The sequence below is a fragment of the Diospyros lotus genome, chromosome 9, assembly GCF_014633365.1.
Source record: "Diospyros lotus cultivar Yz01 chromosome 9, ASM1463336v1, whole genome shotgun sequence".
Taxonomy (NCBI): Eukaryota; Viridiplantae; Streptophyta; class Magnoliopsida; order Ericales; family Ebenaceae; genus Diospyros; species Diospyros lotus.
The window spans coordinates 28,626,194-28,651,087 of record NC_068346.1 but is presented as its reverse complement, the minus strand read 5'-3'; the positions used below and the strand labels follow the sequence as shown (position 1 = coordinate 28,651,087).

General features: G+C 37.6%; 2 protein-coding genes across 5 annotated transcripts; one reads left to right on the top strand and one right to left on the bottom strand.

The window, feature by feature from the left end:
- The first annotated feature begins 843 nt into the window (after nucleotides 1–843).
- On the top strand, nucleotides 844–2,808 carry LOC127809470 (caffeoylshikimate esterase-like). 4 transcript variants are annotated; one of them, XM_052348279.1, is made up of 6 exons: nucleotides 844–1,023; nucleotides 1,181–1,216; nucleotides 1,354–1,637; nucleotides 1,740–1,870; nucleotides 2,041–2,178; nucleotides 2,267–2,808. In XM_052348279.1, the coding sequence occupies exons 2-6, from the start codon at nucleotides 1,185–1,187 to the stop codon at nucleotides 2,681–2,683; spliced, it is 1,002 nt and encodes a 333-aa protein (XP_052204239.1). In that variant the 5' UTR covers nucleotides 844–1,023; nucleotides 1,181–1,184; the 3' UTR covers nucleotides 2,684–2,808. The 4 variants fall into 4 exon arrangements, with proteins under 4 accessions (XP_052204239.1, XP_052204243.1, XP_052204240.1 ...); XM_052348283.1 differs by having other exon boundaries at nucleotides 1,147–1,216; nucleotides 1,364–1,637; XM_052348280.1 differs by having other exon boundaries at nucleotides 1,147–1,216.
- A 1,514-nt stretch (nucleotides 2,809–4,322) lies between these two features.
- Nucleotides 4,323–24,600, bottom strand: LOC127809645 (spliceosome-associated protein 130 A). The gene is made up of 4 exons (XM_052348605.1): nucleotides 21,364–24,600; nucleotides 20,075–20,566; nucleotides 17,853–17,994; nucleotides 4,323–4,612 (listed from the first exon to the last, which is right to left on the bottom strand). The coding sequence occupies exons 1-3, from the start codon at nucleotides 24,367–24,369 to the stop codon at nucleotides 17,857–17,859; spliced, it is 3,636 nt and encodes a 1,211-aa protein (XP_052204565.1). The 5' UTR covers nucleotides 24,370–24,600; the 3' UTR covers nucleotides 4,323–4,612; nucleotides 17,853–17,856.
- Between the last annotated feature and the right edge of the window lie 294 nt (nucleotides 24,601–24,894).

The following is a 24,894-nucleotide window of genomic DNA, read 5'->3' as shown; positions in this document are numbered from 1 at the left end:
TTATTTTCTAGATAAAATTACCTAGAATTTAATTTTAAATAATGCTATCAAATACATCCTAGATCTATTATGGGTTAATCCTTAGGTCCAAAGACCCAAGCCAAACTAATAAGACACTCTAAAAGTGCCTTTAAAATTTTGCCATAGCCTTAGAATCCCTGTCAATCGTTAAATGTTAAATTGAATAATTTTGATTTGAAGTACTCCTGCTGCATTGGTTTTAAATGTATCTTGAAAGTGTTAATTTATGGTTTATGATAAAATAAGCTCTATAAATTTTAATATTTTAATGTGCTACAAGTTTTGAGTTACTAATTTCCTATGTGATTATACATATTTTAGAACTAAGACTCAACCCAATCACATTCTAATTTGATTTGGTTAAGTTGTAGTCTTACTTCTACTTTATAATTAAATTAACGTTGAATCCAAAATTATATATAATTTGGTGATTAACTTTAACTTCATATCAAAAAGAAATTTAACTCAACTCATAGGTCATAAACACTCCCAAGCTACGTGTATTTAACAACTGAATCATTTTTGTCATTTTTGAGATTATTATTTTTTAAAATAAATTAATGCCTCTTTTAACATTTTTTAACAAATTTATCAAATATATAATAATGTAGACGGCCAGTATATACAAATAGTGGAGAAATTATATAAAATATTTTGTTACATGTGTTAGACTTATCTCATGATTGAATTTGTGGATCTTAATAATCATGATAATGGAGAGAAGAATTAAGGGGGAAGCAATAAATGGGTCAAAATTGGATGTTCCATAGGCGATTTGTCCCCACAGAGAAAGTGGCACCCAAGTCTATATCATACATACATTTGTATCCACAAAAGAAAGAAGAGAGCAAATTAAGCCGAAAGTGCTCGATCTACCCATCAGAGTCTGATTCTTCAACTTCAACATCCATATTCCTTTTGCTTCATCTAATCTCATAGCAGCAACAGTCGATCCCAACAACTTCTTCCGCTTCAATTCCATCCAACTTTTAGATACATATGGTCTGTCCGGTCTCTCCCTCTATCTTCCATATAATTAACTGCATACGTATGTATATATACACATATATATATATAAGGGTGTGTGTGTGTGTGTGTTTATATGTATGTTTCGACTGTGACCAGAATCTGTTTGTTTTTGTGGGGCTGATAACAACAGGCTCATGACACTGATGAAGGTATCATCTATGGAGAGGTTAGTCCCAGCTGCTCGATCAACTGTTTTATTTGTATTAATCTGAAATTATAAGTTTCTTGTAGATGAAATACGCAATAATAAGCCCAACCCAGTTAGTTACTTAATTTCATATATTTATTGGGAAATAAATAAAGAAAAATACAGGAATTCATAGTGAATGCAAGGGGGATGGAGCTTTTCACATGCAGATGGGTGCCTGCAGAGAGCGAGGCAAAAGCTTTGATCTTGCTGTGCCATGGGTATGGCGTGGGGTGCAGCATCTCAATGAGAGGTGCTGCAACGAGGCTGGCAAAGGCAGGATATGAGGTGTATGGGATGGACTATGAAGGACATGGGAAATCATCTGGCCTTCAGGGCTTCGTCCCCTGCTTTGATGATGTTGTTTCTGACTGCTCTCATCACTACACATCCATCTGCGGTTAGTTGGTTTGTTTGTTTTATTTAATTAATTTCTCGGGAAACAAACATATCAAATAATAGAGTTGATGAAATTTGTTTGAATATGGGTGGGGTTGAGCAGAGAGGGAGGAGAATAGGAACAAGTTGAGGATCGTGATGGGGGAATCCATGGGAGGAGCGGTGGCTCTGCTCTTGCACAGGAAGAAGCCTCACTTCTGGGATGGCGCCATTTTGGTTGCACCTATGTGTAAGGTCTCTCTCTCTCTCTCTCTCTCTCTCTCTCTATATATATATATATATACACACACACACATATATATATAGCATGTTAATTAATTAATTAGTGGGTAGTATTAAGATGGATGATTGATGATGATAGTAACTGGGAATTGTATGGTAAAACAACCATTATATAAAAACAGATAGCAGATGGTATGAGGCCACACCCATTGATGATAAAAGTGCTGAGAAAGCTGAGCCGTCTGATTCCAACCTGGAAAATCACACCCATTCCTGATATCATTGATGCTGCCGTCAGAGATGCCAGTGTCAGGGAACAGGTTGGCAATTTCTATTCTCCTTTTGTTTTTGAACCAACCTCGTACATACGTTATTAGTAATATAATAATAATAATAATAAAATGACAGATTCCATCAAATCCTTACTGCTACAAAGGCCGACTTCGACTGCTTACCGGCTATCAGCTTTTGACCGTGAGTATGGATCTGGAGAAAAGGCTTGAAGAGGTCTCGTTGCCATTTCTGGTATTGCACGGGGAAGAGGACAAGGTGACGGATCCGGCGGTGAGCAGGCTTCTGTACGACTCGGCTCGCACGCCCATTAGAGACAAGACCTTGAAGCTGTACCCAGAAATGTGGCATTCCCTCTACTACGGCGAGCTTCCCCACAACATCGACACGGTGTTTTCCGACATATTGGCATGGTTGGACGAGAGACTGGCATCGTCCTCGTCCGACAACTTGGAGCGGCAGCTCAAGCTTGAAAATGATAATGATGTCCCCGCCGCCTCAAGCACTGACCACACCCACACCCACGCGTTTTAGGCTTAGTTTGGCTAGGTTTTTTTATAAAAGTTGAAAAGTTAAATAGTATTTAAATTGTATAATAACATTTAAATTAAATAGTATTTAAACTGATAATATATTTAAATAAATATGTTTTTAAACTATTAGCGTAGAGTTATGTGTTTGATCTGTAAAAACTAATAAGATGTTATAACTTGACAAAAAAAATTAAAATGGACATAATATTGAATAATGTAAATAAATTTTAAAAAAATATATTTTTTTAAAAAAAATTAAATTGATGTCTAATTGCTAAAATACTTACAATTATATTTAATAAATTATAAAAAAAATAAAAATATATCATTTTTAAACTTTATGTATAAATTTAGATTTAATTTATAAAAATCTTTAATATATATATATATGTGTGGAAGCAGGAGGCGATGACAGCAGTTTACAGCGCTAAAGGCCATGGCAGCAATGGGCGGCATTGGGCGTACTTGGGTGGCGCTGGGCAACGATGGCAGCATTGGACAGCAATATGAGTCACAGTGCAGCAATAAAGGGTTTTTTGCGCTGGGCAACAATAGAAAGTGGTTAGCAACAACGATGGTAGTAATAGAGGAAATTCGACGATGGTAGTAATAGAGGAAACATAGATGCTACAGGAGAAGAGGGCTTCGTTAATGGAGAAGAGGAGGGTTAGGAATATATAAGAACAATAAGTGTAAATATTAAAATTGGTAGAGGGCAAAATTGTCATTTCATTAATCAACTCCAAATGCTCTCAGAAGGTATTTTGCAAAAGCTGTTGCCCCATAGCTTTCCTTAAATGCTAATGTATTAGCGTTTAAGCCATGCAGTTGTTGATAAATCCAAATCCAAATAGGTAAAAAAATAAGCCTCCTAACTTAAACGCTATACTAATAGCTTATAAGTGATCAAATTGCATTGCCAAACAGAGCCTTAATTTTGGTGTATTCATTAGTCATGTGATTTGAATTATATCCTTGTCATAACAGTGTTTACACGTTAATTATTACTTTGTACAATTTAATAATATTTTAAAAGATAAAATTATTGTTGAAAGACAATATTAACTAAAAAATAATAATAAAATTAAAAGACAAATCACGTCATTTAGAGATACCCTATCGCCTCTCCAAAAATTTAGTTCGCACAACGTAAAGATAGAATCCACAAAAAAAATAATCATTTCTTGAAAGTTCATTCTGAGTATGTATATGGTGTGATCACATCCAAATTTACTTAAAGAACAAATCAAGAGGAGAAAATTATTCTTCTCAAGATTATTCTAACGAAGTTCAAACACCTGAGTCATCAAAAATAAGAAAGAGAGAGAGATCAACATTCATAATAAATAACCCGTAGTAAAGAGAACAACCATTAACTAGTGCTAGAGTGGGATGACCAGCTAAAACCATGTAGTAATTAATCCTTCCCACCTTATCATATATTATCGTCAACTCACTCTTTCTACACAATTTTTATTTTTTATTTTCTGCATTCCTGTCTCCTATATAACAAACCAACGCATTCCCAAACTAGATCTCGTCACTAAAGGTAACGAACTACAAAGTAAAAGCATGAGAGAGAGAGAGAGAGAGAGAGAGAGAGAGAGAGAGACACACACACACACACACGGGGAGGGAGAGAGACTAATTTACTTTTACAATCAAATCCTACTTGTACAACAAAAAACACACATTCATTAATTCACAGACCAACCACTACAATCTGCCAGCCACTATTACTTTGATACAAAAAAAACAAAAATTGATAAATGAATCCAACAAAGTTTCTTTCTTCCCAGGTCTTCCATAAACGAGATGGGCACATTATAATGCATTTCTGTCGGACAAATCAAGCAATTTCGAGCATTCCATCTGAGCCAACCGATCATCCTCTTATGTCAGATTCCAGCATATGCAAATACCTAACACCCTACATGAACACGAATCAAACACAACCAATCGTGAATCAGTAACCAATCCTATACATAATTCACATATTGCGCAGATGCTCACTGCTACAACTCCTCAAAATTCATGTATTTCAGGTTGCAGAATCTTAACCAATTACTCATATGCCATGGTGATTTGTAACTTGCTCTTTCCCCAATTATAACTGAATTACATCAAGGATTTGCATTTAACTCTTTCCTCTTTACTCTTGTGATGAATAAACTCACCAACATCTCAAAAGGAGTGCTTCAGTGTTGTATGTTATTTATAAATAACATTGTCGTGATAGAAGACCCAAAAAAATACGTGAAAAGAGAAAAAAAAAATGTGTAATAAATTTGAATTATGGAAAAACACCTTAAAATCCAAACATTTTTCTTCCAGATCAAGTTATCTAGAAGAAGAGAAAAAAGAAGGATCAATTTTGATTTGATCAAATGTTCCCAAAAAAACAATATATGGAGATCTTGGAGGATGCTACTCATAAAATCAATACATAATAAGTTTGAAGTGATGCCTATTGGAAATAAGAAATGGGAGGCACAATTAAGGTCAGTTTGGACATGTAAGAACAAGACTAATAAAAACATCGCCAAGAAAGTGGATGAAATAGAGAAAATTAATAACAAGGGGAAAGGAAAATGAAAGAAAACATGATGGGAACCCTAGGATATGACGTAGAATATAATGGTCACATAAAGGATATGGCCAACAATAAAAACTAGAAATCATATAGCTGACCTCACCCCACAGTTAATGGTTGTATTTGTTGTTGTAACAATTGAACAAGACAATATATACCACTATATAAACAATCCTACATTTGAAAGCAATAGGAGGTCTCGTCTTTAGGTGACACTGAATCATCCTCTAATCAAGATTCAAGTGTCTAAAAATTATGGCAGCTTAAAATCATGAAACAACAGTACAAAAAGTCCCAACATGTGCAAAATGTGAACTAGCAAAGAGGACGACGTTACAATGGATATGCAACCATACAAGGAAAGATAAAAATAAAAATGAGGTAACTCATAATAAGGTTGGAGTGACTATTGAAGATAAGATGCTTGAGACATGATTAGAATGGCTTGGTTATACAAGAAGAAGCCCAATAGAGGCTCCTATGAAGAGAGTGGGTGGGATGGAATAAGTTTCTAGAAAAAGAAGTAGAGGAAGAACAAGATAAATATGCTAGGAGACTTCTAAGTGATATAAAGTATATGGGTCTTACAAACAATAAGCCCATAGACAAAAAATGATTTGCAAACTATAATACATGAAGTTGTCCCCACATAGTAGGATTAATACCCACTCTCATAGTTTGTTTCCATATATTCGAACCATTTTAATCCCATCTTATGCATCTTATTACAATAGACATAACTCTAACCTTATTTCTAGTAATCTCATTTCCAATTTTATCCTTTTTTGTGTGATCATACATCTCTTGTAACATTTTCATCTTAGTTATGCTCATATTTGCATATATTAACTCTAAATTTTTTAACACTCCATGCCGTACAACAAAATTGCATTAATGTCACACAAAAAAATTTCTATTTAGTTTTAAAGAAAATTTATAATAAAATAAAACACTAGAAACACCTCTCATTACCCATATTGACTTAATTCTTTTATCATGCTAATAACAATATCAAAATTAAATTATAGCACACTTCTAATGAATATTATACCATCAATATTAATATTTAGAATAATTGCCAAAAAAGTGCTAAATTTTATTACCCATGTTTTTAAATTTAGACTCGCCTTTTAATTTTTCTAATAGAGAAATCCAACATCTTAAAACATTGCAATTGTAGACCACTGTTACCTCCAATCTAATTTTGGCGTAAAGTGATCACATGGACTCCCTATGTACAAATTGAAAAATGGCAAGGCTGCTACATGACAAGCCAACAGGCATTGGGGGAGAGAGAGGGGGGGAGAGGTTCACTTCCCCACCACCGCCCTCTCCTCCACTCCTATTCTATATTAATAGCAATACAGAACCAAAGAAACAAAAGTATGTGCACATGCAGGCATCTATATGTATGTATGATATAATAACGTGAAGAGAGATAATTAGGTATCGGAGCCTAGAAAGATTTGGCCCCAAAGCTTGGTTTTGATTTGCAAAGAGAATCCAAACAAAGAACTGGAAAAAACTATGTAGTGAGCCACCCAAATTGCCAATACACACACAGAGATAGATAGATATAGAGAGAGTTAAGTTTTTTTGTTTTCATAAATTCCAATCAAATCCTCCCATCTTCCTGACCAATCTGTAAGGTCCCTGTATCCTTCCTTGTCTTCTTCTGTTCGTTGGGTTTTCTCTCACTTCTTTTTTCCTCTTGAGAAACTGAAAACATTGGGGATGTCAATGACTGCTTCAATCAGATCTAATCTAATTACTGCTGTTGCATCCCTTGGATTAACTTTTCTGTTTTGAAAGAAAAAAAAAATTGTGGAGAAGTTAGAGACAATAGGTTCAAGTTGTCTCTATCATGGCCGGAAATCAAGAGAGAAGGTTGTTGGGCAGAAGTGATTTACAAACTAAAATGATAAGAGATAAAAGAGAAAGCAGTGCAGATAAGAGATAAGAGATGAAGCCGTTCCAGAAGAATAGGAAAAGATCAGCTAGTTCAAAAATTTCTCTGTTTATCTGGATCTTTCAAGTCTAGTTTGAATTTGTTTTTCCTGTATTTATCCCTGTATTTTAGGAGATCTAGTGTATATATACCCATCTTGAGTCCAATGCAAGATGAGAAAAACATTTCACAATTAATTGAGTAAGTTTTTCTTCTACTCGATTACACTCCAAGTACTCAAGATAATCCTCCTATTTACTCGAGTAAATCTTCTATCCCTCAGTTTGTTCAAAAATAACAATATTGATTGATACGATTTCCAAATTTTGATAACGTGCTAATATCTTATCAGAATTTTAGGGATCTTAGTTTTCACAAGTATTTGCAGATGAAGAAAGCAGAAGAAATACAGGGAAAGGCATCAGAGCTTCTCAACATGGCCAAGCAGGTGAATGGCTAATCGCAGATTCAAGTCTTGATGGAGCTACGATGAGTTGCAGCATCTCTCTCTCTCTCTTGACTTGCAAGCTTATACATGTGGCAGCCATGTCATTTTTCAATTTACACCAAGCTGATCCTTGTCATCACTTAACCGGCAAAATTGGAAGTGAGGTAAAGATGGTCTATAACTGCAACGTTTTACAACATTGGATGTCCTTATTGAAAAAAAATTAAAAGATCAGCCTAAATTTGAAAACATGTGTAAAGTTCAAAATTTTCCAGAAATTTACCCTAATATTTATTACAAAGGTAAAATACACTTAGGTAGTGTTTGTTAACCAAGATATAGATCGGAAAAAGTGGGATATGGAAAGCATCTTGGACAAAAATGTTTTACATTGTGTTTGTTAAATTTTCTGAAAAAAAGTCACATGACTTCTTATTTTGAACTTTATAGATAAATTATCTTAATAGAGTCTTGTCTTTTCTCATTTTAACAGACACTACCTTAGTACTAAAGTTGTCAAAGGCACAAGAGTGCTTGAAGGCTAGATGTGAGCCTTTTGGATGTGAGGTGCACATTTATTAGATAGCTAACAGGGTGTTCTTATAATTTTCCCATGTTTCTTTCAAGTTTTTTTCCTAGTTAGATCTTAACGAGTCCATCAAAATAAAATTATTAGCAAAAGGCCTACAATTTGCACCTCAAGGTGCTTTTGACAACCATGTTTGGTTGTTTGGTACATGGTACCCTTGAGGTTTAACCTGAAAAGAGAGTTACCCCTAAAGTACGACAAATGATAGAAACTGCCGTTACTTCACAAACAGTGTTTCAAATTTCCCCTATTGTTAACTTAATACTGTTATGACTTTCTAAATGCCCAAAATGCCCTCCCTCGGCCCCTCTCCCTCTCTCTGCACTGCAATCAAACCAATGGCCAACCCTCTTCCGCCTCTCCCTGAACCCAATTTCCGTGTCAACTCTTCTCTGATGATGGCATCTTCTCCAGCAAACCATAGATAACTTCCTCCTCTCCCTTGTACTCCCTCTGTTCTCCTTTCTCATTGCGCAGTGATGCACACAGGCGCACGAGCTTCAAAAAAGTAGGACAAGACACTATCGGGCCACATTAATTAATAAACTAAATTTTTATATTTCTAATGACATAACAAAATATCAAAACTGTACTCCAAACTGATAAATGTGCATTAAATTTCAAAATAAAAAAATCCAGATATGTAACTCAAATCTCATTCGCATTTTGAAAACACCAAAAATTCTAAAGCAAGTATCTAGGATTCAAAGAAAATAAAGACTAGAGCTAGGAAATATATAAATGAAAAATGTAAATCAATCCTTCATTCTTTCAACTTCTTCATCTTCAGCTTCATCAGTATCATCCACAAAAACCATGCCGCCCTCCAGAAATCAGTATTCAGTATAAATTAATATTATATTGCAATTTGGAAGAATCGAGATTCATTAAAATTGAATAGTCAACTTCAAGATTCAACAATCAGAAACACAATCATTAATAACTTTATAAGCATAACCTATATAGTATAGCATACAATAAAATAAAAAGAACGACACACAAATTGAACTGACAGAATTTGATGAAACACAAAAGGAGCTGAAATCTCATGACTCTCATCTGAACTATTGGCTCCTCATGAAAACGAAACGACACAGTACTGGTACACTGCATCACAAACCCAGTCCAGCTGGAAAAGTGAAAACCCAATCCAGCCGCCAGACCACTCACCGTGCCTCAGTAGACAGGGACATGTTAAGAATTGTCTAGAGTTAGTGATAGGTTAAATATGCAGTCTTGTATGTGGTTATGATTAGTTGATAGGCAGGGAGCTTTCTTGTAATAATTAGTTATTAATGAAGGGCAAAACCGGTACTATCATGTCCAGCCCTAAGAAATATCTCCCTATTCTCTATAAATAGGGCAGGGAGGGCAGGGGGGGCTGAGGGAAAGTTAACCGCATGTTCTCTTCTGATTTCACGAGAGCTTTGAGAGAGAGAAAGCTGTGAGTTATAGTTTTGTACTCTTTTGGGAGGCTTGTATCGTGAGAGAGAGAAGAGATAAATCTTGTACTGTTTTCATCAATAAAGAAGGCTGCGCTCGGTGGTGGTTTGAAGGCTGGATGTAGTGCCAATTCAATTGGCATGAACCAGGATAAATTCTGTCTTCTTATATGGTTTGAATATTTTCTTTCTTGTTTTGTTCTTGCACTTAAATTCTGTTCTTTTATAGACTGTTGTGTTGGTTGTGTGTTGCCGGTGAGTTAGGAGTGTTTGGAGGGTTGTTTGATCGGTTTCTTGAAGGGTTTAAAGGCTGCCAGTGCTCCCAATTTATAACAGGACAGTACCAACAGTACAGATGTCTGCCAACTGAAAACCCAAGTTCAGTAGTACTCACACCAGCCCTCTCTCCTCTCATCTTTGGAGTTCAACCTTCTTATAAACGTTCCAGTTTCCAGCAGTCGATGGTCAAATATAATGTGAATGCAAGCTTGAATAGAAAGGAAACTGAAGAATCTGGCAATCCAACCAAAGAGATGCACAAATCAAGGTATGGAAATAAGAACAGATCCTAATCCATACATCTCTAATGTGTCCCAAAAGGGGGCACGCGTGTCCATCACGTGTCCCCTCATGTTTCCCTTTCGTAAAATAATAAGAAGTGTCTGACTCACCATGTGGTGTCCGACACATGATGCCAACATGTCACTGCATCCTACATGCCGACAACAGTATGGGGCGACTTGTTCACCGTGTCCATGCAATATAGTCTTTATCTAATTAAAAATAAAAAAAGAAAAATGGATGGCCGAAGAACAAATTGAATCTGTTCTTCAGCAAGAGGGACAAATCAAGAACCCAAATGGGTTCCAGCTGGAACCGGTTTGGGTTCTAGATCTGGAGAACCGATGGTCAGGTTCCATTGTAGGAACCCAATAGAATATACCAAAGTTAAGAAGAAGGAAGAAAGGGAGAGGAGTCGGTAGATGGGTTAGCTGTAAAGACTATGAATGATGCAGTTGCGAGGGGGGGGTAAACCAATACCTTCTGCAATGGTATCAAGAAGAGCCTAGAGCAGGGCCTTGATTTAGAAAACCCATTGCCAAACACCAAGGAGACAGGAGGCATGTTTTGGCTAGAAGAAAAAGATCTGAAGAGTGTCGAGAAAGAAGAGTGGAAACAAGGCGCTAGGAAAGAGTCAGTGTGTCCAAACTGATCTATTTCAAAGACTTGTTCCAGGAGGTGAAAGCATGGATTTGTGGACCTTGTTGGGTGAAACTACATAAAATGCCTTACCACCCAGGTAAAGGTGATGAAAAATATCCTTGATTTTTGCTCTACTTGAGTACTTCAGTATCATATAATAAAAATAAAGTACAAATAAATTCCATAGAGAGAAAGAGAGAGAGAGAGAGAGAGAGATGTTTGGCAAGTAAACTACAATTGTGGAAACATATATATATATATATATATAGGTTGAAGATGGTGGATTTTAATTTACAGATGTAAATGAATGAAACAGTTTATGGCTTTTATTGCCCAAGTACACCCAATTCTCTCTTTCCAAAAACCCCTCTATCTTCCTTCTTCTAACAAACTAACAAAAAGAACCAAAAGGTTCAATGAACCCAAAAGCTTCTAGACTCGTTGAACCTAACAAAATCAGGGTTGGGTTTGATGAACTTTGATCTGGTACCACAAAACCTAGATCTTAGGATCAGAAAACCCAAATCTAGGCAGGCTAATGGAGAAGGTTCACTGAACCTAACCATATCAAGTTTGGGCTCAATGAACTTAGATCAGGTATCACCAAACCTAGATCTAGGATCACCAAATGCAAATCTAGTAGGCTCATGAAGAAGAACTGAGAAAAAGAAGAAAAAGTGACAGACAAAGAAGCATCAAAAACCCAGACTTGAATCAGCAACCAATAATAATAACAATAATAATAAATGAAGAGACGGGGGTTCGAACTGAGGAGAAGAAAATGAAAGAAAAGGAAGACACAGAAGAGGTGTTGTAGAAGTTCCTCCATCCTCACTCCCCCAACCCAGAACTGGGTTTACAAGAAGAGTAAATGGGGAAAAAAGAAGAGGGAAAAAAACAGACAGAGAAAATGAAGAACAAGTCATCTTAGGATAGAGGAGAGACTACCAGATCTCCTCCTCTACTCACAGAAACCAGATTGAGGTTTGCAAGAAATGAAAAAATGAAGGAAAGAAGATTAAGTCTCAAAGGATCTCCTCAACTCAACAAACCCAGATCTGAGTTCAAAAAACCAGATTATGGTTCGCAAAAAGATGAAGGAAAAAAAAACAAAGATGAAGATGAAGAATGAGAATAGATGGCAGACCTAAGAACATTGTCCTTTCAAGGAGGAGAAGAAGATGAGTCAACTGAGAAATTGACTCAAAGCGGGGAGGAGAAGATGCTCAAAAAAAATGTTGAAACCCTCAAACATTTAAATAGCTTTTATACTCAATGGCATACTTATAAATAAAACAAAATATGAGGATATTTTTGTACAGTGATTTATAATTCAATTTTTTGAATAAAATTGAAGTCTAAATTTCAAACTGAACTGAAAATCAAAATTCCTACATAAAAAACTGAATCATATTGTTTGTAAGAAAAGAGAACAAAATCGAACCAAATTAGCTAAAAGTTTTTGAACCAAATAATGCTAACCCATGCTCTAGCTCCCAGGCTAGTCTCACATAGCAGTCCCTCCCATCAGACTCGGTACTAAGACACCCATGAGTGTCCACTTCATCCCACTACACAATCAGCTAAGATGTTCTTGAACTCTCAATTATAGAATTCACGAATGCTGAAGGGTGTACGCTTCAACTCACCAAAACTAGGGTCTTCTTTATCCTTATTGTAGGGCTTGACTAAAGTGGAACACTAGGTGCAGCACGACTTTCAGGGGATAGGTCAAGCTTGTAGGACACTTTAATCACCTAAGAACACTAAAAGGTCCCTCATAGCATCAGACTAATCTCTTGCACAATCCCCATAGCTTCTGTTTCATGTACACCTAGATCATCACAACATCACTTACTGGAAACTAAGTTGGTTACCACTTGTGGTCGCCCACTTCTTTATGCACTTGACAGCTTTGTGCTAGCAAGTTTGGCCACATTGTTCCATCCTACTAGTCTTTTGTGAACTAGTATCCCATTGGACTACTCCCGGTGCACCCTACAATCGGATGCAAGACAGCCAGAGTGTAGAGAAATTTTGAAGAAGAGAAGGATTAGGGAAGAATTTGGGGGCAGAGAGAGTTTGATTTGTATTCAATATCAATAATCTGATATTGTTTTTTTTTTTTACATCCTAAGCCTATTTATAAGTCCAACTAAAAGATAAATACCTTAATTACAATGATCCAAATAAATAAGTCAAAATCTAAAATCTAAATAAAACTTAAAAAAACAAGAAAACTAAACATCCCATCAAAATTCCTATGCCAGGCACTTGTGCTGTGCCTCAGGTGTACATCCAACAATATGCTAACCTTCTGGGTATGGTTACTGGTCTGTGGATGCATGTTGGTTTGATAAAAATAAAAAAAATAAAAATGAATCCATCGGCTAAAACAGTTTGATTAGTAGCCTCCCTGTAAATCTAAGGTGACAATCACTCAAGATCATTTACAAGATGCCCCAATATCAGGTACATGCTTGAGCTTCACCTTGGGTGCCACTACACTTGTGCAATCATTGGGCACGAGAATACAGGTGGCCTACTTGAAGAATCTAGGATCATTGACTCCCATGGTCACTCAGGGAGGAGCAGGAACTCCAGCAATCCTGTCGGCATGCTGCTCAATCTTATTTGGATGGCACACCAATCAAGTCCTCAAGCAAGCTTCAACATTGTCTCATAGGTGTGGTTAGCAGTACCAACCCTTGACTAGTGCATCCATGCAATGCATGCCAAGAAGGCCTGGCACTTAAAATAGTAGCACTCTTGCAAAACCTCCTACCACAAGCTTTCATTTCGCACGTACAACCTCTGACCCATTGCATATAGCAGGTCTTCTTCCACAAACAAAAATCAAACATACTTTATCATACTTAGCCTAAACCATAAGCGCATTGGCAGTTGAAACCTATCAAAAGACGGCTGTTAGTTGCGGATGGAATGTGTACTAAGTCACCTTAGTAAGTGATCTTAGACTATATAAAAGGAGAGAGCAACAAAACCTAATGACAGTTATTTTTGATAGGACAGCAAGTGCCAGCCCGTGAAAAGTAGTAGCAACACACTTAGATGTACTTGGATTGAAGACACTGAGCATGTCTCCCTGTGGGGGTCCCAAAGTTTAAGTGAGGGAGCCTACCATGAGGTATAACACCCTGACCCAACCCAAGATTGTAAGGGGGTTAACCACCCCCTCACCCAGGGAAACACCCAATAAGATACTAACCTAGGATTATTAGGCTCTAAAGAATTAGAAAGTTCCCTGACCCACTGAAATCACACACATACTTGCAAAAGCTTAACAAATGTCTCAATGAGACTTTTCCCACCATGTGAATATAGAACAAAATCCATCTAATAATTCCACTTATTTGGTGTTTAGGGTTTAGGGATTGGAGCCCTAATAATTCGAAATAATAGTTTGGAGCCCTAATACTCCCAAGTTTAGCCTCTTATTTGGTGTTTTCTAAGTTAGGGCTGGCTAACCCTCTATGGCACCTTGGGTGGGACAAGGTGTGGCATGACACATGTTAATCCCAAATCAAACTATATAAGGGGTAGACACAGTACCAATCTAACATTAATTACCTTTGGGTTACGTGATAAGTGTTCACCTTATGGCAATTATTATTTTTGTGTCATACGCAAAAGCCCATTAAAAGACCAAAAGGCCCAAAAGCCCAAAATAACTCTTTGGGTTAAAAGGTGTAAATTTTCTCGTAAACAGAGAGGTCCCACACAAACGTGCAAATTAGATGACTCCGACATTCGAAAATCCTTCCAAATATTCTACAAAAGGGATGGGCAATTATCCATAAAAAATTCTAATTCTAAAAGGATTTTGGAATATTGGGATAAACATCATCTCTAAGAATCTTAATCCTAACGGGTTCCAAAATGTCAAGATAAACATCTATAAGAATCATAATCTTAACAGGTTTCAGAGTGTCAAGATAGACGTTATCTATAAAAATCATAATCCTAATAGTTTCCAAAATGTCAAGATAGACGTTATCTGTAAGAATCTTAATCCTAAACTACTTAGGATTATCTCATACCCCTCTATAAATAAGCAAGCACTCATTCTAGAAAAGGTACACCTCTGATACTAGTTTCAATACAGCATTCATCATTTTCAATGTTTAACTTAAGCATTGGAGTGTTTGCGCGGAGACCTCCCCACGCTCTCTGACTGTTTTCTTTCTTGCAGACTCAGGCAGCTTGACAATGAAGTTTTTAGTCAAATAAATTTATTATTATATCTCAACAACAACAATTATCAAAGCCACTTAGAGGTAATACAATGTGGGTACAAGGTACTACGTACCAACTCCTGGCAAGATCATTCAAGATCAGGCAAGGAGCCTATAAAAGGACATATTGATCCGCATTGGATGTGTATTAAGCACAATTGTTAGAGGTGTGCAAGGTGCCCTCTATGAGCCACCAGCCCAAGTGCTAAGGTGGGTGCCTTAGATTGAGGTGAAAGGCAGATGCCTTTTCACTTATGTCATTTTTTTTTTGTTAAAGCATTTGTTCTAGATTAGGGCTTGTAATGTGAAGGAAATTTTATGTTATATTTCTGTTGTTATGTTTCTAGGAAGAGTTTTATTATTTTTTCTAGGGCTGACCGAGTTTGTTGTAACTGCCGGTTTGGGCAGTCGGTCAAGTAAGTCTCCCGCCTCTATTGCTTATAAGTAGCAGCCGAGAGGAAGGTTTGATGTATGCTTTCTTTTGTGGGATAGCAAGCTGTCTTGGGGTGAGATTGTGCAATGAGGAAGAGTGAATATCTTTCTTGTAACAACTCTATATAGCTTTCAGGCTTAGGGCTAGGTAAGAGTTGAGTTTGGATGCACTTGTAATCTTGCATTAATATTCAAGATAGTGGAGAAAGTAGGGGCGAAAGCCAAACTAGATGCAGGTCTTTCATTGAGACCGAACCAAGGTAAATTCTTGTGTGTTGTGCAGTTCTTGATTGGTTTCTTGATTGTATTCTGATTTCCATTCATTTGCAAATTAGAGAGAGATTTCGTTGGGAAAGTTTGAGTGTTTGAGTGATCATATAAAGGGTGAGATCTAGGTTAACATTTTTATTTCCAAAAGCTGTTAGCATGCTTTCTCATTGGAGAATCTGTTTTTTTTTTTTTTTGTAAATATGAAAGCATAATCAATTAGATTGGAGAGATGTAAATCAAGTGGTGATCATAACTGCCAGACTGCCCCCATGCTGGCAGCTTGCCAATAAGCTGCTGGTGCATGAGCCAACCCAGTGTTCTAAAAATCGGGCTAGGCGCCCGCCTAGGCGCCGCCTAGCCGCTAGGCGGCCGCTGGCCACCCCGAAATTGCCCTAGTCGGGCCTCCTAGGCGCCGGCCCGAGTAAATGTCCGGCTTGGGCGCCCAGGCGGCCCAAGCGGCGCCTAGTCGGCCAGCGCGCCTAGGGCTTTTAAGGGCTTTTTTTGCTAAATCATAAATCGAACCTGTTAGCGTCTCCCCCTCTTCACTCTCTTCTCACCTCAACACTGCTGCCTCAACGTCGCCAAGCTTCATCGGCCCGCCAGTAGCTCACCGTCGTTGCTGCGTCCAGCTCCATCCTCGCCGCCAAGCTTCATCGTCACCGCCTCTTATCTGTCGCGTCCTCCTCGTCCTCGTTGCCTCAGCGTCGTCGCCCCCGCCCCCGTCCTCACCGTCGAGCTCCATCTCCGCCGCGGCAAGCTCCATCTCCGTCGACTCGTAACCTCTCTCTCTCTCTCTCTGTGGGTTGTGCGTTTTTGCTGCATTTCTGGTTTGTTTTTTATTTTTTATTTTATTTCATTTTCTTTTCTATTTATATATAATTATTAGATTTATATTTAATTTTTATTATTAATTATATATATTCTATGATATTTGCAAAAAATCTGCTACTTGCTTATAGTATATTGATGTTTTTATTATTGGTTTATGTTGCATTATTAATGCTTTTCAACTTTGATTTAATTAAAAATAACATCAAATTACATTATAAAATTTAAAAAATAAAAAAAAATAACAGTTTTCTAGACCCCGCCTAGGTGCCCTAGGCGCTAGGCCCCAGCTTGGCGCCCGACTAGCGCCTAGCGCTTTTTAGAACACTGAGCCAACCTCCAGCAACCAGTTTTCCATTGGCAGTGCCACCATAGGCAGGAGAACCACCTGCAGCGACTAATCTTTAATTTTTACTTTCCGTTTATGTTTTATTGCATCACTTTCTATTTTCCTTCATTTCTCTTTCTTCAATGCTGTGTCTTTGTGTACTTTGTCATTCTTTCGGCAATAAAGAGGCTCATTCAAAAGCTGGCTTACTATTTTTTCCTTTGTTTTTGTCTTTTACTCAACTGCTTGCAACCTCATTTTCTTCATTGGTTTCTGTAATTTTAGCTGTTTCTTTTTGCTTTTTGTTTGTGTTTGTTTTTTTGCGCTGATTTTGTTTTTATTTTTTTTGGTTTTTTGTTTCAATGAATTTTTTCTCATTTTCCTCAGATTATTTATGTTAGAAAATGGACCACTATAACCAGCATGCATCCCGTATGATAGTTTTGTTTCCTTTTTGTTAATTTTTCGCTGATTATTCATGTTATATAATTGGACTACTATAACCAGCAATGCGCCATCCTGTGCCTACATTATGTTGTGCCCATAATAAGGAATAAAATGCTTCGAAGGTCAAACCTTGCATTTGGAGTTTAAGTGCCTCTAAAGATATTTCTGCAAAAGTAATTTCATATGGATACATGAAAGTTATGTACGGAAAGCTTTTCCTACAGCAATAAACTTCAAAATCAAAACCTCAATATTTGTCATACAGTGGAAAATGGATAGCTTTCAGTGAACTGAATACAGAACTTAAAGACATTCATGCATGCATGCACATATAACATGAAGACAGATATGGATGTATGCAAGACAGACTGCAACTTTGACCTAACCTTCTCAAATGATTTTATTTCGAATATCTTCAAGTTTTTTGAGAATCTCAGCCGGAGTTCTATCCAATTCCTCTGCAATCTTCCGCTGCAAATCCATGGGCAATGTTGGGAACTGCTCACACAAATCTCCATCGATCACATCCTACAAAGTTATGCGAGGTTACAGTGTGCTAAGAAAATAACAAAAAAATATAATAATTTAAAAAAAAAATGTTAAAGAAGCAGGAATACTTGATAGAAATGTATATATATGCACACAGAGTCTCAAGTAGCAACAATGGTAAAATTTCATTAATGACTAACTAGTACAAGTAGGACACTATTTGATAAATAAACATAACACATGCAAAAGCAGTAGTAGCAGTAGTATTAAACCCTTGTCTGCAAGGGTATAGGCATTTCACTCAAGAAGCCAACTATTATGCTGTTGAGCCACCCTCAATCATTTCACATATTAACCTAATGATTTTCAATAATGTTTCCACATAAATCCATGACCACAAAGCCAAAATGCAACATCAAATTTTCTTCTTTTTGCTAAGTAAAAGAGGAAGGTGGGACAACTAGTGTAGCAACGCCCTCTAGACATGACAATGAGGACCTTTCCTTAATAGGAAATATCCAGTTTGAGCCATAGCTACCATTGGGAAGGCAAGCCTGTCACCCTATCCCCACCGCAGTGCACAATGTCAGGCCCTGCATCCACCTCTTTTTGACATCATGTATCTAGGTCATCTTGAAAGAAAAATGAAGTTAAGGTTCAAACCCTAGACAGTGGGGGATACAGGAGAACTCCTGGACAGCTAGGCTACCACCATAGTGGTAAGTTTTCTTAGTAGTAAGAAACATTAAAACAAGAGCAGTGGTTGTCATACAAAAGAATGCATTATTAATTATGAGTTTCACCTCAAAAGCCATGCAAACTAACGAGTGCATCAATTCAAACAATATTGGTCTCGCTCAGAAATTAGTATTGCCATATTATTGTTCTTCTTTTTTAACTACTCAACATTCTAGTAAATCCATGTCATGCTTCTATGATCTAGTATCAGAATTTTGTTACATGGGCTCTTCTATGTCCACTTGTGTCCAATAAATATGACAAGGATGAAGTTTGGGTCAAGTATTTGAAACCTAATGCCCAAATCGAAAACTTATATCCTATTGGTATGATGTTGCAGAAAATTTTCAAAATCCAAATCCAGATAAGAGAGAGATCTTATTTTCCTTTTAAGTTTCATGTAATTTGAAACATTATTAATATTGTCATTTATGTTAAAATATTACGCAAAACACAATATATTTAAATATTCACATATCATATCCATCCACCTGCATACTTCCCCCAGAAACATACCCTAATATCCTCAAACTAAAAAGTTTAATGAGGTCTGACATGTGAACATATTCCATTCTTGATAATCATCCCAGGTCAATGGATCATAGAGAGTGAATACTCACACTTGGCTTAAAAACCAGTTATCAAGGACATATCCAGGTGTTTTAACTAGACCAGGGAAATCTAATTGTTACACCTTGTTTTTACAGTAATTATTTAGGAAGACACAGATCTAACAGAATCCTAGTTCTATGAAATTATTATAAAACGGTATTCTATAATCAAGTGCTGAAAAAATAAAATCAGCATTAGAAATTGGTAAGAGTTAGAAAAAGAAATGGAAAATGAATACATTACCTCTCAATCCACACACACATCCAAGAGGAAAAAAAAATAGGATGAAACAAAGAGAACAAATGATGAGAACAGGAGAAGGCATGAATTCAATTCCAATATCAGTTAAAAATGGAAAAGGAATAAATTTCCCCTCAATCCACAGAACTATCCCCCAAAAGGAAATAGAAGATGAAACAAAGAAAGGAAGAACATATTATAGAGGCAAGAATTCAATTCCAAAACCTGTCAAGGTAAAATGGCACAGTACTTGCTTCCATATGCTTAACTAGGTAATTAACCCCTTTTAAGTAGTAATAAAATAAGCAATAAGCACATATACCCTAAAAAACCTTTAACATCCCAAATAGCCACAGCATCAATGGCAAGAAAAATCAAGGGCTTGAAACTCTGAAAAGAAGAAAAGAGTAAGCCTAAATGAACATATATGAAGCTATTCCCATGTACAAGTTGATTGTTCCAAGGGATTCCCACATCCATTTCTAGTCTTCTAATTGATGGGACTTATTCAAACAAGCAATATATTTACCTTAACTGGAAAATAGGCTGATCTATAAGCCATGTGATCTCTTCCACACAAAGGCGGGTGCTCTTGCCTCATATGCATCTCCAAATGAGAAAAAAAATCAACGTCATCACGGGAAGAGAAAGCAAACAATGCACCCAAACTTCCCATCACAGTCCCATAAATGACACATTCTCCACCACCTGGCATTAGAGATGCCTTTTGCAAGCAACTGACCACATCACCAATGTGGAACTGCACTATTTCCTCTACCTTGTTAGGGGCTCCATTCAGCTTCCCCTGTTCCCACTTTATCTTCCCACCAGTTGGATCTTCTTCAATCTCATCTGACACATCTTGCGGTAACCGCACAAAATAAATATTACCAAACTTGTCTGCACCAGCCATGGTGTCAAAATCGATGTGATATGCTGCAGTAAGCCATCTTGGAACACTATCATCAGCAAATATGTATAGTTGATTTTCATCTCGTCGATACTTGCAATAGTGGAATGACTGTAGAGCAAACATGCAGCAGACTATACATGGTCAGTACAAAAATTAACAGATCAAAACTCAAAACTTTGGTACTCAGTGAGCAATAGAAAAATTTGCATCTGTAAAGATACAGTAAATAAACCAATATCAAGACAAGGCCAATGTCATGATTCCTCCAGTTTATTTTTCCAATTCAATAAAATTTAAAATTAGTCTGTTTTAGATTTCCAGATTTGCAATTTTCCAAACTCTCTACCCACATTTGATTATGAAATCAGAATAATCATTCCATTTTGGGCCAAGCTCATATCACACACCCTAATTAGCATTGGTCAATTCAAGAACCTAATAAGTAATACCTATATCAAGACAGCAAGCTAGTTGATAAATCTTAAAACCAGTCATCTTTATACATTTCCCCAGTTATATCCTATTATTAACATGACAAGTCTCTAATTCCACAAAACATAGTACTACCAATAAAAAGGGGTAACAAAGCCTGCCAGGACTCCAACCAGATAGAACAAAAATACTAACAGAAATGCCATCCTTCTTGGATAATAACAGAAACAATTACAACATGAACAAACAAACAGAAAGTAAACAACAGGAAAAAGAAACATATATTAAACAGAGGAAAGTAAATGAGTAATTGCATTAATGTGTTCAATATAAGTTCTCAAAATAACATATCAGATTCAGAAACAACAGACAAATTATTGATGCCACAAAATAACATATCTAAAAACATACTAAGTGAAATTGAACATAACAGAGCATAATATGAGAAATCAAATAACCCATAAAGAGCATACCTCCTGAATGTCACCTACATAAATACGATCACGGTAGGTATGGATAGACATGATTGTGTTGGGGAACAATTTATTCTCGCATTTTCTAAGCAACCTCCTTTTCCCCAAATCATATAATCTGAGCACAGGTCCAATACCAGCAAGTAACCTTCCCTGGAATTGGGACAAAGCAAGAGGAACACCATCCACTTGTGTCTTATGCAGAAGTTCAAGGGATTTTCCATCGTCCAGAAACCTATAAATATGAATATATCCAGCAACAAGAGATCTTTTGGGCCAAAATTGCAGGCCCTTTGCTGTACCAACTGCCAAAAGAGTCCCAAACTCCTTATCATGGAAATTTACAGTGCAAATGCTGAATGCAGCTTCATTATCCTGAAGCTCCAGCAAACAAGTAGTGTTTGCTGTCTTTGGGTCAAGAACTCTTATGCAAGAAACCCACCTTTCTGACTCTGCCTTTGGATAACCATATTGCTCATCCGAAAGCGGATCTTCCTTATCCTCATCATCCCCACCATTCTCCATTTCCATCTTTCCATTTTCCCCCATTCCAGCATCTTCAAAGCATTCTTTTTTTGCAGTTTCACGCTCCTCAGCTGCAAATGCTCCTTGATCGCTCTCAATAATTACCAAAAGCTTCCGCTTTGGTTGAAGGACGAACTTTCTCGGGGTGTACCTCAGAGGAATTGCATTTTCATTAAATGTCTCCCCCAATCTCTCAATAGTAAATACCCGTAATGCATCCCCAGCAACAGCAACTACACCTTCCGCACACTGATCAGATGAAAATGACGCTGCATATTCAAGGGTTTCATATGAAAGTGGTGTTAGAAGGAAATGACCTTGATGGATGTAACCCAGCCAGGGTCTACTTGACAAGCAAAGCATAGCTCGCCGTCCTCTTACAATGACAGAGAAAAGCTTTGGGGCTCTCAGTCCTAAGAATCGAGAGCGGGCATCCGAAAGCTGACCCGTCACCATGTCCACCACCGTTCTAAATAAAACCCCATTCTGTAAACCAGCATTAAGGAAAAGGCTGGCAGGGTGATCTGCACCATCCTCCCCACCAACAGAAGCCTGAACTTCAAGAAAAAGGAGAGACTCTGGAGGGGAAGAGACACTTTGTAAACTTAAGACCTGCATACAATCATCAGGATCCAGAGACAATATACGAATGCAGTTGTCATATGATCCGACTGCAAGGAAACGGGACCTCTGCCGCCCTTCAGGTACAGGTGCAATGTCCAAACACGCCACATCCCCAGACATTTCATGCTTCTCAACCTCCATCAGCTGGCCAGTCATGTCCACCTCAAAATATATAAGCTCCCCACCACTCAGTGCGATAACCACTTGAAGTCTGTTAGACCCAACCTTAACTATTGTCCTCTTTCCAGGAGTTCTCCATTCATTAATACGCCCATCTTCCCTTATATGTCTAATACCACTAGGGTGAACCTGCATCAGAGAATCATCACCTATCAAAGAAACAGCAAGCGAGGGGGTAGTGTCAAGGAATCCACTATCACTAACTTCTTCAACTGTCTCACCAATTGAAAGGACAAGAGTTGCATTTGCAAATGAGACAACGATGTAAGCATCAAACTCATCATTGACATTCTTCTTGACTGTCCAAACAGCACTTGGGACACCAGGAAGCTGCGACACAGCCATTTCACTAATAGCCAAACCTGGCCTCAGTATCCTTAGTGACGAGCGAGGCCCCCTCCCACAAAGTGCAAATATCTGAGGAGTTTCTTCCTCAAAAAGATTTATAACTTTCATGTCCATAATTGGCATCAAACTCTCAACTTGGTCAATCCTAACCAGGTTCTTAAGTCTTCTAGGCTGGAAAAATAAAGGCTGGAAACCTTCTTCAGTTTCCATCAGTGTAGCTGAAGAAGACTCTACATCAGGTTCATCCCCTATTGCCTGAAATTGATATAAAGCATGGTTCCCAAACTCTGATGCAGCAAAGAGGAACCCTGACTTCAAAACACACAATGAAGACGTCACAGGAATTGTATCGAAGTACTTAATCTTCAACTCCTTGACTCGGTCATTGTCATGATCCAACGTAACCTTGAAGATATCTCCATATTCAGTTTGCAAAAGAAAGAAGAACATGGATTTTTGCTTGTGCATAGCAGCTGAAACTATAAGAACCCCACGTTCAGCAGGTAAATCTGCTCGCCTTGGAATAACAGCACGGACATCAGGGTGACCCTGGTTCTTATATATCACAAAATTTTCAGCACAAACAAGCACTCCACTAGGCCCATCTCCACCACCAGGAACAGTCACAAGCATATTAGCCCCATTATCAACCTGTTCAGACCACTTCCTAGACACATGATTAAGCCCAAGATCAAGCTCATAAAAAGTCAGGTGTTTCTGAGCCTCTGCAGCTGCCAGACCAGTTGAATCCTGATCAGCCTCCGAATAATCCAACTCAATGGCAGCAAATATCGGGTTATCAAACCCACAATCCACCCCACAAATCGAATAACTAATTGTATGCGACTTGTGCGCCTCCAAAGGAGACGAGATCGTCAGCCTTGCTGCCGTATCCCTATTCAGTACGTAAACAAGCTTTTGCTTCTCACAAGCCCCAATCATGACAGCCCTACCCTTAGGGTCAATCGCCAAGTACTGCCCTGGAACAATTCGGCGACAGCCCGACTTCCCAAACGTCTCCTGATGAATTTTATCAAAAAAATTCTTTTCCTTGTTATATTCAAGGATCACAATTCGGCCCGAATCGGACCCAACCACAATGTAGTCCTTCTGGGCACCCGTTAATCTAAACTGAGCTAAAGACCTAATCGCGCCGAAGATTTCAACGGAGAGAAGTGTTTGTATCTTACCGTTCTCGTCGGGTCGGAGAAGATCGAGAACTTTGCCCCTGGCCACGACGATTTCTTGGGATTTTCCACCAGAGAAGCTTCCATTGATGGCGCAAACTACACCCGTAGCTTGTTGAAGAGTGAGGCTGTAAAGGTACATCGTAAACCCTAGAACTGAAAATCAGAAGGATGAACTTTGAAAAACCCTAGGGCTTGAGAGACCGAAAGTAACAGTGGACAGCCCTAATGCAAACAGAGTGAGCAAGAAGAGAAGAACCTACAGAGGCATAGTTAAACCCTGTAAACCCTAACCACAATAGATACTGCGAAATGAAGCAAGAGAAACGAGCCGAGCAAGCCAGCTATTGTCAAACCAGCTTTTATTTTGTGGGAATAGTCATTACCCTGTTGGTACGTGCGGCGGTGCGAGGTTGATCAAGTGGTGAGTCTTTTATTTAACTAATATTAATTTTAAAGTTAACTATTAAAATAATAATTATTTTAAATTATTTATCAAAATAGTATTGAAGGGACATTCAATGTACCAGGTGAAGCAAAGATTTCGTTAGGTAGCCAGGCAAAACGAGAACTGCTCCAAGAATAGCATTTATTTATATTAGGCTTAATGATTAAGAAATACAGTCTTTCATTTTTTAAATGTAAAATGTTAAGATTAAATATATTA